Source organism: Schistocerca americana, chromosome 1 (assembly GCF_021461395.2).
Source record: "Schistocerca americana isolate TAMUIC-IGC-003095 chromosome 1, iqSchAmer2.1, whole genome shotgun sequence".
Lineage (NCBI taxonomy): Eukaryota > Metazoa > Arthropoda > Insecta > Orthoptera > Acrididae > Schistocerca > Schistocerca americana.
The window spans coordinates 1,214,207,219-1,214,220,717 of NC_060119.1; the positions used below are offsets into that span (position 1 = coordinate 1,214,207,219).

Here is a 13,499-nt window from a genome sequence, read left to right on the forward strand (position 1 = left end):
TCCTGACAAAACTCTACCATCTGGTGAGCAAGATGTATGAAACCGGTGATATACCCTCAGACTTCAAGAAGAATATGATAATTCCAATCCCAAAGAAAGCAGGTGTTGACAGATGTGACAATTACCGAACTATCAGTTTAATAAGTCACAGCTGCAAAATACTAACACGAATTCTTTACAGACGAATGGAAAAACTAGTAGAAGCCAACCTCGGGGAAGATCAGTTTGGATTCCGTAGAAACACTGGAACACATGAGGCAATACTGACCTTACGACTTATCTTAGAAGAAAGATTAAGGAAAGGCAAACCTACGTTTTTAGCATTTGTAGACTTAGAGAAAGCTTTTGACAATGTTGACTGGAATACTCTCTTTCAAATTCTAAAGGTGGCAGGGGTAAAATACAGGGAGCGAAAGGCTATTTACAATTTGTACAGAAACCAGATGGCAGTTATAAGACTCGAGGGACATGAAAGGGAAGCAGTGGTTGGGAAGGGAGTAAGACAGGGTTGTAGCCTCTCCCCGATGTTGTTCAATGTGTATATTGAGCAAGCAGTAAAGGAAACAAAAGAAAAATTTGGAGTAGGTATTAAAATCCATGGAGAAGAAATAAAAACTTTGAGGTTCACCGATGACATTGTAATTCTGTCAGAGACAGCAAAGGACTTGGAAGAGCAGTTGAATGGAATGGACAGTGTCTTGAAAGGAGGATATAAGATGAACATCAACAAAAGCAAAACGAGGATAATGGAATGTAGTCGAATTAAGTCGGGTGATGCTGAGGGAATTAGATTAGGAAATGAGACACTTAAAGTAGTAAAGGAGTTTTGCTATTTGGGGAGCAAAATAACTGATGATGGTCGAAGTAGAGAGGATATAAAATGTAGACTTGCAATGGCAAGGAAAGCGTTTCTGAAGAAGAGAAATTTGTTAACATCCAGTATAGATTTAAATGTCAGGAAGTTATTTCTGAAAGTATTTGTATGGAGTGTAGCCATGTATGGAAGTGAAACATGGACGATAAATAGTTTGGACAAGAAGAGAATAGAAGCTTTCGAAATGTGGTGCTACAGAAGAATGCTGAAGATTAGATGGGTAGATCACATAACTAATGAGGAAGTATTGAATAGGATTGGGGAGAAGAGAAGTTTGTGGCATAACTTGACCAGAAGAAGGGATCGGTTGGTAGGACATGTTCTGAGGCATCAAGGGATCACCAATTTAGTGTTGGAGGGCAGCGTGGAGGGTAAAAATCATAGAGGGAGACCAAGAGATGAATACACTAAGCAGATCCAGAAGGATGTAGGTTGCAGTAGGTACTGGGAGATGAAGAAGCTTGCACAGGATAGAGTAGCATGGAGAGCTGCATCAAACCAGTCTCAGGACTGAAGACCACAACAACAACAACATACTCAAATATTTTGCTTGTAGATTAACTGTTCTGATTGTAAAGGTTGCAACAACCTGGCATGTTAAGAAAAGGAACTCTCTCAAGCATCTCTGTTGTTCTACAACGTAATGGAGTATTTCGTACCACAAATTCTAGGGAGGGGGATTCACAGTTGAGGTGTCTTCATAGATGAGACAGGTAGCTGACTCGAGTTCATTGGCAGTATACTGGGAAAACACTGGCAGTCCACATATGAGACTGTTTATAAAATACTTGTGTGTCACATCTTAGAATATTGCTCAAGTGTGCGAGATCCATAGCAAATAGGACTAACAGGCAATAAGGAATGTACTACAAAGAAGGGCAGCAAAAATGGTAACAGGTTCATTTTACTTACACGAGAGCATTATGGAAATGCTGAAAAATTTGAATTGACAGGAATTTTAAGATAAATGCCAGTTATCCCCAACAGCCCACCTACAGAGTTTCCCGAACTAATATTAAAGTGAAGAATCTATAAATATACTTCAGTCCCCTATGTATCCCACCTAAAGGGACTGCAAAGATAATATCAGACTAATTACAGCACACATAGAGACATTTACAGTCATTCTTCCCACACATTAAAGGCATTAAGTGTCTGGAATGAAAGTACCCTCTGCCATCCACTTTGCAGTAGTTTGCTGAGTAAGTATGTAGATGTACATGTAGAACATGTCAGATGCCCCACATACACACAAAACCAGACAGACCGCTTTCTCTCTTCAATCTGTTAATCTCCGTATGAAATTACAGACACACACACACACACACACACACACACACACACACAGAATGCGAGGGGGAGGAAACACAAGCGTACAGCATAAGAATACAACACCCAGGCACCTGGGCCGATGATTTGTGTAGTGCACAATAGAGACTGAGGCCTGGAGAATTACAGGACTGAAAGATGTATTGCAAGAATAACTCCCATCTGTATAGCTCAGAAAACCTGGTGCTGCATTCTTTGGAGGGGGGGGGGTAAGGAGTATTCAGATGGCACGGATTGTGAAGAAATGACTGAACTTGAGCATTTGAGCATGATGGGCTCAGTGGCATGCTCTCTGCTACTGGGTAGTCAATTTTGTTTTTGGGTGCAGTTTGGCAATAGCCATTCACTCTGGTGGTCAAGTTCACATAAAATGCTGTGTATATACCGTATTTACTCGAATCTAAGCCGCACTTTTTTTCCGGTTTTTGTAATCCAAAAAACCGCCTGTGGCTTAGAATCGAGTGCAAAGCAAGCGGAAGTTCTGAAAAATGTTGGTAGGTGCCGCCACAACTAACTTCTGCCGTTGAATATATGTAGCGCTACACAGGCATGCTTTGTAGGCACAAAGATAAATACTGGCGCCAAAATCTCTGCATCAGTAAATAAATTTTTTTTAAAAAGGTGGAAGACGAGTTTTTTTTCTCCGCCCCGAGTTTCGACCACTGCATTTTCATTTTCATACATTATCCAACGAAGTAAATACAAATTCCGTATTGTTCTTCTTCGAATGTAGCAGAATTTCAATATACTACGAAAATCCGACTAGCAAGACTGTTTGGGATGTTTGTCAATATGGCCAGCTCTACATTCTGAATTTTTCCTGCCTGTGAGAAGAGATTGTTGCTAATAGGAACCTGATGAAATATGAATCACATGCAGTATTCTCTTCACCATAAGAATAATACGAATATAAACATTTTGCCACGTATTCTTTCGTGTTTGCTGCTATCTCATTTAAATCCTGTCTGCTTAATAAACTACGAAACTAGAGTGACACAACAGCAAACACGGAAGAATATACGTATCGTGTCATGTTTATATTCGTATTATTCTTATGCCTAATAGTGATATAGTCAGAAATGAAGCAGGGCAACTTACTAGATTTTTAAATCTAAGATGACTAATTTCTGTGCAGAATTTGATGTACTAAAGAAGCGGCCGCAAAGATTTTCGAACGGAGAATAATTTTCGTCTAACTCTCGTTCAAAACGTGTTCTATCATACGCAGTCTATTATTTGGTTGTTGTTGATCATTATCAAAGAAAGCAGCAGTCTAAGTAACAAAAAATAGCAGCCTCTTGCCATTGTTTCGCTAATGAGATGATTCCTCTCTTTTTTTTTTAAAAAATTGTAAGCGGCGGTAGCGCGCACAAAAGCAAACCGTGCCGCGAGCGGCGACAGGCCATAAACACGCACTATCAGAATTCAACAAACAATGCACGACACAGTACAGTAATGCATTTTCAGCTAGAGTGATGCAAACACCTATAACAAAGAAAATGGCGCTTATCAGATCAAAGCAAAATAAGAAATCGATTCAAACCAGACGAAGCACTTGAAAAAGGAAGGGTACCCGTATAAATACGGACGGAGCACCTGCCGCATAGCAATGGCTACCTGGTAAAGCTTAACTGCTAAGCTTACGACTCGAACCAAACTACTGTAGCTGTATCGTCATTCATTCGACCTAAATTGTGTCTCATATTACAATGGACCAACTTTGTTTCGATTTGGAGGTATGGCCTAAAACTTTTCTCTCCCCTTGAATTTCGAGTCTCAAATTTCAGGTGCGGCTTAGAGTCGGGAAATTTTTTTTTTCCTTTATTTCGAATCTCATTTATCAGGTGCGGCTTAGATTCGAGTAAATACGGTAACATGGCTGCTTTCACAAATGGCCCTGTCTTTGATGGGATAGGATAAGCCTATGACGGGACTCTAGTAGGCTTTACTGGGAGAGAGAATCATGCAGATCTTGTATCTGGCTCTTCCACAAGGATACGACCAGTGTGACAGGGGGTTCACACTGGGAGTGGCATAGGGGTGGAAAGAATGTTTTTTAGGTTGGTTGGGTGGCAGATTGTCACTTAAGTAGAGGTGATATAGATCATGGGTAGGATATCTCTCATTCCTGAGCATGATGATAGATAGTAAAAGCCCTTGTGAAAACCCAGGTGGAGGACATGGTTCAGTTGCTTTAGTGCAGTATTGGTATTGGGTGATGAGAGGGTTCTTTGGATGGTGGGTGAGGTGTGTGAGGATATGGCATACCGACAAGGGACTTCTTGTCGCTGCAGATATGCCATCCATGGATAGCCAGGCTAAATTTGAGAGCTTTTTTGGTATCGAAGGAGTGACAGCTGTCAAAATGCAGGTACTTGTAGTGGTTGGTTCATTCATACAGAAAGAGCCATCAGAGAGGTGTATGCCAATGTCCAGCAAAATAACACATTGGGTTGAGGAGGACTGAGTGAAGCAGATGGGGGAAAAGATGTCAAGGTTGAGGGGGAATTAAGATAAGGTATCTTAGCTCTCAGTCCAGATCATGGAGATTTACTAGTGAACCTGAACCACAAAAGTGGTTTGGGAGGCTTGGAAGAGCACATGCAGGCAGGCACCCATGGCTGTGTCATGGATTTATTTGCATACCTTCCCCCTTCAAGTGAAGATGTAACTGACATAGCATATACAGAATGAGGTATTGGATTTGGCATCTGAAGGACATTGGGGGAAGGGGGGAGGTAGTGTTCAACAGTGGCACAGGCCATGGGCATAAGGGATGTTAGTGTGCAGAGATTTTACATCAATAGTGACAAGTAAGGGTCCAAGTGGTAATGGGTTGGGGATGGTTGCTGGTCAGTGTTTTGCATCTTTGATACAAGATGCTAAGTGATGGGCAATTGGTTGGAGGTACTGGCCAACAAAAGTGGAGATTCTTTCAGTGGAAGCACAGTATCCAACTACAACATGACGTCCAGGACTGTTGGTTTTATGGATTTTGGGAAGCATGTAGGAGGTGGGTATGTGGGGGGGTCGCTGAGGTGTGGAGGGATATGGATTCAGGGAAGAGCTTCGGGGATTTACATTGTACCAGAACTTTCCTTATCACATCAATATGAAATTCTTTTGTTGTCACACACACACACACACACACACACACACACACAAAGTTCCAAAACATTATCTGATTGTAAATATGATGCATTTAGATATGATGATTCTGTAAACTTAAATTTTTATAATAGTTAAAACCTGCTTCAAAAGTATCTGTCTTACCTAAGATTGTCCAGTAACAATTCAGCCAATGCAGTTAATAACACATACTCTTGGTGGACATGGCAACTAATGTAATTGTACTACTTTAACTGTTTCAACAGAAAAGACAAGATAATTTGGACTAAGTACATCAATCGCCCCCCCATGAACCATGGACCTTGCCGTTGGTGGGGAGGCTTGCGTGCCTCAGCGATACAGATAGCCGTACCGTAGGTGCAACCACAACGGAGGGGTATCTGTTGAGAGGCCAGACAAACGTGTGGTTCCTGAAGAGGGGCAGCAGCCTTTTCAGTAGTTGCAAGGGCAACAGTCTGGATGATTGACTGATCTGGCCTTGTAACAATAACCAAAACGGCCTTGCTGTGCTGGTACTGCGAACGGCTGAAAGCAAGGGGAAACTACATCCGTAATTTTTCCCGAGGGCATGCAGCTTTACTGTATGATTAAATGATGATGGCGTCCTCTTGGGTAAAATATTCCGGAGGTAAAATAGTCCCCCATTCGGATCTCCGGGCGGGGACTACTCAAGAGGATGTCGTTATCAGGAGAAAGAAAACTGGCGTTCTACGGATCGGAGCGTGGAATGTCAGATCCCTTAATCGGGCAGGTAGGTTAGAAAATTTAAAAAGGGAAATGGATAGGTTGAAGTTAGATATAGTGGGAATTAGTGAAGTTCGGTGGCAGGAGGAACAAGACTTCTGGTCAGGTGAATACAGGGTTATAAACACAAAATCAAATAGGGGTAATGCAGGAGTAGGTTTAATAATGAATAGGAAAATAGGAATGCGGGTAAGTTACTACAAACAGCATAGTGAACGCATTATTGTGGCCAAGATAGATACGAAGCCCACGCCTACTACAGTAGTACAAGTTTATATGCCAACTAGCTCTGCAGATGACGAAGAAATTGAAGAAATGTATGATGAAATAAAAGAAATTATTCAGATTGTGAAGGGAGACGAAAATTTAATAGTCATGGGTGACTGGAATTCGAGTGTAGGAAAAGGGAGAGAAGGAAACGTAATAGGTGAATATGGATTGGGGCTAAGAAATGAAAGAGGAAGCCGCCTGGTAGAATTCTGCACAGAGCACAACATAATCATAGCTAACACTTGGTTTAAGAATCATGAAAGAAGGTTGTATACATGGAAGAACCCTGGAGATACTAAAAGGTATCAGATAGATTATATAATGGTAAGACAGAGATTTAGGAACCAGGTTTTAAATTGTAAGACATTTCCAGGGGCAGATGTGGACTCTGACCACAATCTATTGGTTATGACCTGTAGATTAAAACTGAAGAAACTGCAAAAAGGTGGGAATTTAAGGAGATGGGACCTGGATAAACTAAAAGAACCAGAGGTTGTACAGAGATTCAGGGAGAGCATAAGGGAGCAATTGACAGGAATGGGGGAAATAAATACAGTAGAAGAAGAATGGGTAGCTTTGAGGGATGAAGTAGTGAAGGCAGCAGAGGATCAAGTAGGTAAAAAGACGAGGGCTAGTAGAAATCCTTGGGTAACAGAAGAAATATTGAATTTAATTGATGAAAGGAGAAAATATAAAAATGCAGTAAGTGAAACAGGCAAAAAGGAATACAAACGTCCCAAAAATGAGATCGACAGGAAGTGCAAAATGGCTAAGCAGGGATGGCTAGAGGACAAATGTAAGGATGTAGAGGCCTATCTCACTAGGGGTAAGATAGATACCGCCTACAGGAAAATTAAAGAGACCTTTGGAGATAAGAGAACGACTTGTATGAATATCAAGAGCTCAGATGGAAACCCAGTTCTAAGCAAAGAAGGGAAAGCAGAAAGGTGGAAGGAGTATATAGAGGGTCTATACAAGGGCGATGTACTTGAGGACAATATTATGGAAATGGAAGAGGATGTAGATGAAGATGAAATGGTAGATATGATACTGCGTGAAGAGTTTGACAGAGCACTGAAAGACCTGAGTCGAAACAAGGCCCCCGGAGTAGACAATATTCCATTGGAACTACTGACGGTCATGGGAGAGCCAGTCCTGACAAAACTCTACCATCTGGTGAGCAAGATGTATGAAACAGGCGAAATACCCTCAGACTTCAAGAAGAATATAATAATTCCAATCCCAAAGAAAGCAGGTGTTGACAGATGTGAAAATTACCGAACTATCAGCTTAATAAGTCACAGCTGCAAAATACTAACACGAATTCTTTACAGACGAATGGAAAAACTAGTAGAAGCCAACCTCGGGGAAGATCAGTTTGGATTCCGTAGAAACACTGGAACACGTGAGGCAATACTGACCTTACGACTTACCTTAGAAGAAAGATTAAGGAAAGGCAAACCTACGTTTCTAGCATTTGTAGACTTAGAGAAAGCTTTTGACAATGTTGACTGGAATACTCTCTTTCAAATTCTAAAGGTGGCAGGGGTAAAATACAGGGAGCGAAAGGCTATTTACAATTTGTACAGAAACCAGATGGCAGTTATAAGACTCGAGGGACATGAAAGGGAAGCAGTGGTTGGGAAGGGAGTAAGACAGGGTTGTAGCCTCTCCCCGATGTTGTTCAATGTGTATATTGAGCAAGCAGTAAAGGATACAAAAGAAAAATTCGGAGTAGGTATTAAAATTCATGGAGAAGAAATAAAAACTTTGAGGTTTGCCGATGACATTGTAATTCTGTCAGAGACAGCAAAGGACTTGGAAGAGCAGTTGAATGGAATGGACAGTGTCTTGAAAGGAGGATATAAGATGAACATCAACAAAAGCAAAACAAGGATAATGGAATGTAGTCTAATTAAGTCGGGTGATGCTGAGGGAATTAGATTAGGAAATGAGGCACTTAAAGTAGTAAAGGAGTTTTGCTATTTGGGGAGCAAAATAACTGATGATGGTCGAAGTAGAGAGGATATAAAATGTAGACTGGCAATGGCAAGGAAAGCGTTTCTGAAGAAGAGAAATTTGTTAACATCCAGTATTGATTTAAGTGTCAGGAAGTCATTTCTGAAAGTATTCGTATGGAGTGTAGCCATGTATGGAAGTGAAACATGGACGATAAATAGTTTAGACAAGAAGAGAATAGAAGCTTTCGAAATGTGGTGCTACAGAAGAATGCTGAAGATTAGATGGGTAGATCATGTAACTAATGAGGAAGTATTGAATAGGATTGGGGAGAAGAGAAGTTTGTGGCACAACTTGACCAGAAGAAGGGATCGGTTGGTAGGGCATGTTCTGAGGCATCAAGGGATCACCAATTTAGTATTGGAGGGCAGCGTGGAGGGTAAAAATCGTAGAGGGAGACCACGAGATGAATGCACTAAGCAGATTCAGAAGGATGTAGGTTGCAGTAGGTACTGGGAGATGAAAAAGCTTGCACAGGATAGAGTAGCATGGAGAGCTGCATCAAACCAGTCTCAGGACTGAAGACCACAACAACAACAACATACATCAATCGAAGTTAAAGTGAGTGTAACATACTCTGTATCAATGTAACAACGCCCATTTTGAATGCAAAATTACCTTCTTAGTTGCTCCTTTATTGCTGTACAAGCCATAACAGTAAATTACCAACAATGATCAAGTAAAATGTTTAATATTACACTAGGTTATAAAACATACTTCTCTGGATTCATGTCTGTCTGGTTGTCCACTTCCATTATATCTTCATCCACAGTGACAGATGACAATATAAGCTTCAGGCCCTAAAACACAAATATTTTTTATGAAAGTAAAAGGTAATCTGTGAAATACATAACTGAACTGCTGGGTGCACGACACACAAACCAACTTCAAAGTGATGCATCCAACATATACAATGAACATAAAACTGTCTTCCACTGTTTTCTTACCCTAGACCAGCTTACATGAAGGAAAGTTAGGTACATAAAGACACCTGAATGCAAATAAGTAATTTGCAAATAAGTAAAGTTTTCATGACTGCAAACATCTAAAATCTATCCACAAATGTGTGATTTTTTTTAGCCTGTAGCTTTAGTTGATAACTGTGAGAACTTTTTTAAATAATTAAAACTATTCGACAATGCTTTTGCTTTCTTATCCAAAATGGCTCCAAGCATTGTACAATAATACTATAAGACAAGGAAGTTTTCCCTGTAATCAGAGTTATTAGACAGCCTGGAAAACTTTGCAATTTCTGATGGTTCATTGCTAGATTGTCACTTCGTAACATTCTTTTCTCCATGGAGAAAGGGTTTGCACCATTATCATTTTGTTGAGGCAATCATTAAATATCATGTCAAGTACCTGAATTAGCCATTCAGGGAGGGGAAAAGAAAACACACACACACACACACACACACACACACACACACACACACACACACACACCACTGATATGTTACCATATTTACTCGAATCTAAGCCGCACTTTTTTTCCGGTTTTTGTAATCCAAAAAACTGCCTGCGGCTTAGAATCGAGTGCAAAGCAAGCGGGAGTTCTGAAAAATGTTGGTGGGTCCCGCCACAACTAACTTCTGCCATCGAATATATGTAGCGCCACACAGGCATGCTTTGTAGGCACAAAGATAAATACTGGCACCAAAATCTCTGCATCAGTAAATAAATTAAAAAAAAAAAAAAGTGGAAGACGAGACTTTTTCCTCCGCCCAGAGTTTCGACCACTGCATTTTGGTACATTATCCAACGAAGTAAATGCAAATTCTGTATTGTTGATCTTCGAATGTAGCAGCATTTCAATGTACTACGAAAATCCGACTGGCAAGACTGTTCTGGATGTTTGTCAATATGGCCAACTCTACGTTCTGAATTTTTTCCTACCTGTGAGAAGAGATGGTTGCTAATAGGAGCTTTTACGAATTGTGAATCATATGTAGTATTCTCTTCGCCATAAGATTAATACGAATATAAACATTTTGCCATGTATTCTTTCGTGTTTGCTGCTATCTCATTTAAATCCTGTCTGCCTAATAAACTACGAAACTAGAGTGAGACAACAGCAAACGCGGAAGAATATACATATCATGTCATGTTTATATTCGTATTATTCTTATGCCTGATAGTGATACAGTCAGAAATGAAGCACGGCAACTGACTAGATTTTTAAATCTAAGATGACTCTAATTTCTGTGCAGAATGTAATGAACTAAAGAGGCACCTGCAAAGATTTTCAAACGGAGAAAAATTTTCGCTAAAATTTCGTTCAGAACATCATCTATCATACACAGTCTATTATGTGGTTCTTGTTGATCATTATCAAAGAAAGCAGCAGTGTAAGTAACAACAAATGTTTCGCTAATGAGACGCTTCCTCTCTATTTTTTATTTGTAAGCGGCGGTAGCATGCACAAAAGCAAGCCACGCCGCGAGCGGCGACAGGCCGTAAACACGCACTATCAGAATGCGACAAACAATGCATGACAGTAGAGTAATGCATTTTCAGCTTAGAGTGACGTAAACACCTATAACAAAAAGAACGGCACTTATCAGATCAAAGAAAAATAAGCAATCAATTCAAACCAGACGAAGCACGTGAAAAAGGAAGGATATCCGTATAAATACGGACGGAGCGCATGACGCGTAGCAAAGGCTACCTGGTAAACCGTAACTGCTAAGCTTACGACTCGAACCAAGCTACTGCAGCTGTATCATCATTCATTCGACCTAAATTGTGTCTCATATTACAATTAGACGAACTTTGTTTCGATTTGGAGGTGCGACCTAAAACTTTTCTCTCCCCTTGAATTTCGAGTCTCAAATTTCAGGTGCGGCTTTGATTCGGGAAAATTTTTTTTCCTTGATTTTGAGTCTCATTTTTCAGGTGCGGCTTAGATTCGAGTGCGGCTTAGATTCGAGTAAATACGGTAAGCTCCCTTTGACATCAAGGATCTGGGAGGGTCATGAAAACTTTTTGTTCTTTTGAGCTTTCATCTTTATCTGTATTTGAACCATTCCAGTCACTGATATTACAGTACTTTAATTAATAATATTGCACACCATCCTTTATGATTTCAATCCAAAACAGAAATAAACCTGCTAGGCTTATAATCTAAGCACAAGAATGTATCGACAAACATAATGTATCATAGTTGTTGAAAAGTTTCACTTGGTGAACTTTTCATTTGGACTGTTGCAGTTTTAAGACATAAATACTGAATTACTTGGTAGCTGCTACCCACTGAAAGTACGAGCCATTGTCATTAATGTAATTGCTGCTTTCCTCCAAATAATATCAAATGGTACCAAATCACAAGGCATTCATGGCAGCACAAAATTATGGCATACAAATTGTTAAGAATTTGCCAATCTGCCCCCTAGAATTGAATCAGTACAAGCCAGCAGACATCAGAAGGCTTTGTCTGGAAGTCATTTGTTTTCAGCTGCAGGCAGCACCAACTAGCCAACAGTACTAAGTGAAGTCATCATGTTGACTGGTCTGTTACTGTACTGTACTTCACTCCATTTTGTGGTGTTTCCTTTTGTGGTGATAAATGTATGCAATTGCTGTAGTTAGGATATTTATTAAATATATCAACATATAAGACAATTTCAGTTTTGATTACGAACAACACTGAAATGATCTTTACCTCGGTGCTTGACTTCTGCTTTCGTGAAAGGATGAGATACAGGTTTAAGTGCCCACAATGTGGGAGACAGGCTGTGCTCCTTCCTCTGGCATGCCTCCTCACCCTGTTACCCTCTATGTTAGGGCCAGGCTTGCTTCCTTTGCTCCCTGCAATAATACCCCCCCCCCTCCCCCCTCCAAATGGACATCAGCCAATTTACAGTTCACACATTGTGGAATGCTTGTCATGAAAATTCAATTCTGGTCATGAAAATTCAATTCTGTCCTATCCTGACTTTATTTTTGCAGTGTTTTCAACAACAGCAAAAATGCCAAATGTAAATAGATTTACATATCCTCAAGAGAGACTGCAAGCTACTTTATGGTGTGTGGTGGAGAGTACTTCTAATATGACTATGACTACACACCCCCCAACCCCTGCCCCTGTTTTCCTGCTCCAACCATAAACAGCACCTTGGAAAAATGGCTGATAGTACAGTTCTATATGAGATCTAAGTTCTCCAACATTCTCACTGCGATCGTTTCGCGAGAATACATGGGAAAAAGTAATATGTTGCCTGACTCTTCCTGGAATGTAAGCTGGTGATCTTAAACATAAAACAAATAAGCAAGATAGTTCAATAATTTTTGTATTTAAGAGAACAAAAGGAGCAGTGATTTTCTCAAAGTATCAGCTTTACTGTTGATTTTATTCTCTTAAATTTAGCCTGAGTAAGCACAAACAGCATTTTAAACATAGTTAATTACAAAGGGAGTGCCCGACTTCAGCTCTCCTTCATTAATGTATATCTAAACTTGTTCCACATCCCTGATAGCTCTTCTTTGTAATCAGAGCTAGTGAATGGACTAATGAATCAATAAACCCCAACCACCACCAAACCAACGTCTGTGGAAGAACTTTACTTCAATATTGTCCCTTGTTCTTCTGGCAACCACAAACCACAACAATATGACTGTTGAAATCTTTCTATGAGAAAGTACCAGGGCGTGCTGAAAAGCAATGCTGCCAATATTTTTAAAATCTATTACAGTTTTTAAGTAAAACAAACTTTTTTAACATTCTACATATTTATTCTTCATGTCTACATATTGGCAGCACTCTGCCACTAGAGGGCTCTGAATTGTAGCACATAACATGGCAGTGTGTAATGTACCTACATCGGTGCACGAGGAACAGTGTGCAGTAATCTAACTTTGAATTTAAAGAATCCATCCACACGTGAAGCACCCTTTCTTTCAATATGGCAATGCCAGTCCACACACATGTGCTGCAACATCTGCAACAAACCGATGCCTTGGGTTTGCTGTCATCGATATCCTCCATAGAGTCCCAAATTGGCACCATCCGATCATCTTTTTCCAGAATTTAAAGAACACCTTTGAGGACTTCATTTTGATAGTGATGAAGTGATGCAAGCAGAGGTAAGGTTGTGGCTCCATCAACAAAGTCAAACATTCTATAGTGTTGGTACAA

At 40.2% G+C, this 13,499-nt stretch overlaps 1 protein-coding gene across 3 annotated transcripts in view; it reads right to left on the reverse strand.

The window, feature by feature from the left end:
• The window catches only part of LOC124619844 (integrator complex subunit 1), a 307,722-nt gene that overhangs the window by 110,740 nt on the left and 183,483 nt on the right, over positions 1-13,499 (reverse strand). For all 3 annotated transcript variants that reach the window (XM_047146458.1, XM_047146464.1, XM_047146471.1), the window contains one exon: positions 9,083-9,165. In XM_047146458.1, coding sequence (XP_047002414.1) covers positions 9,083-9,165 — 83 coding nt within the window. The remainder of the gene's footprint in view (positions 1-9,082; positions 9,166-13,499) is intronic.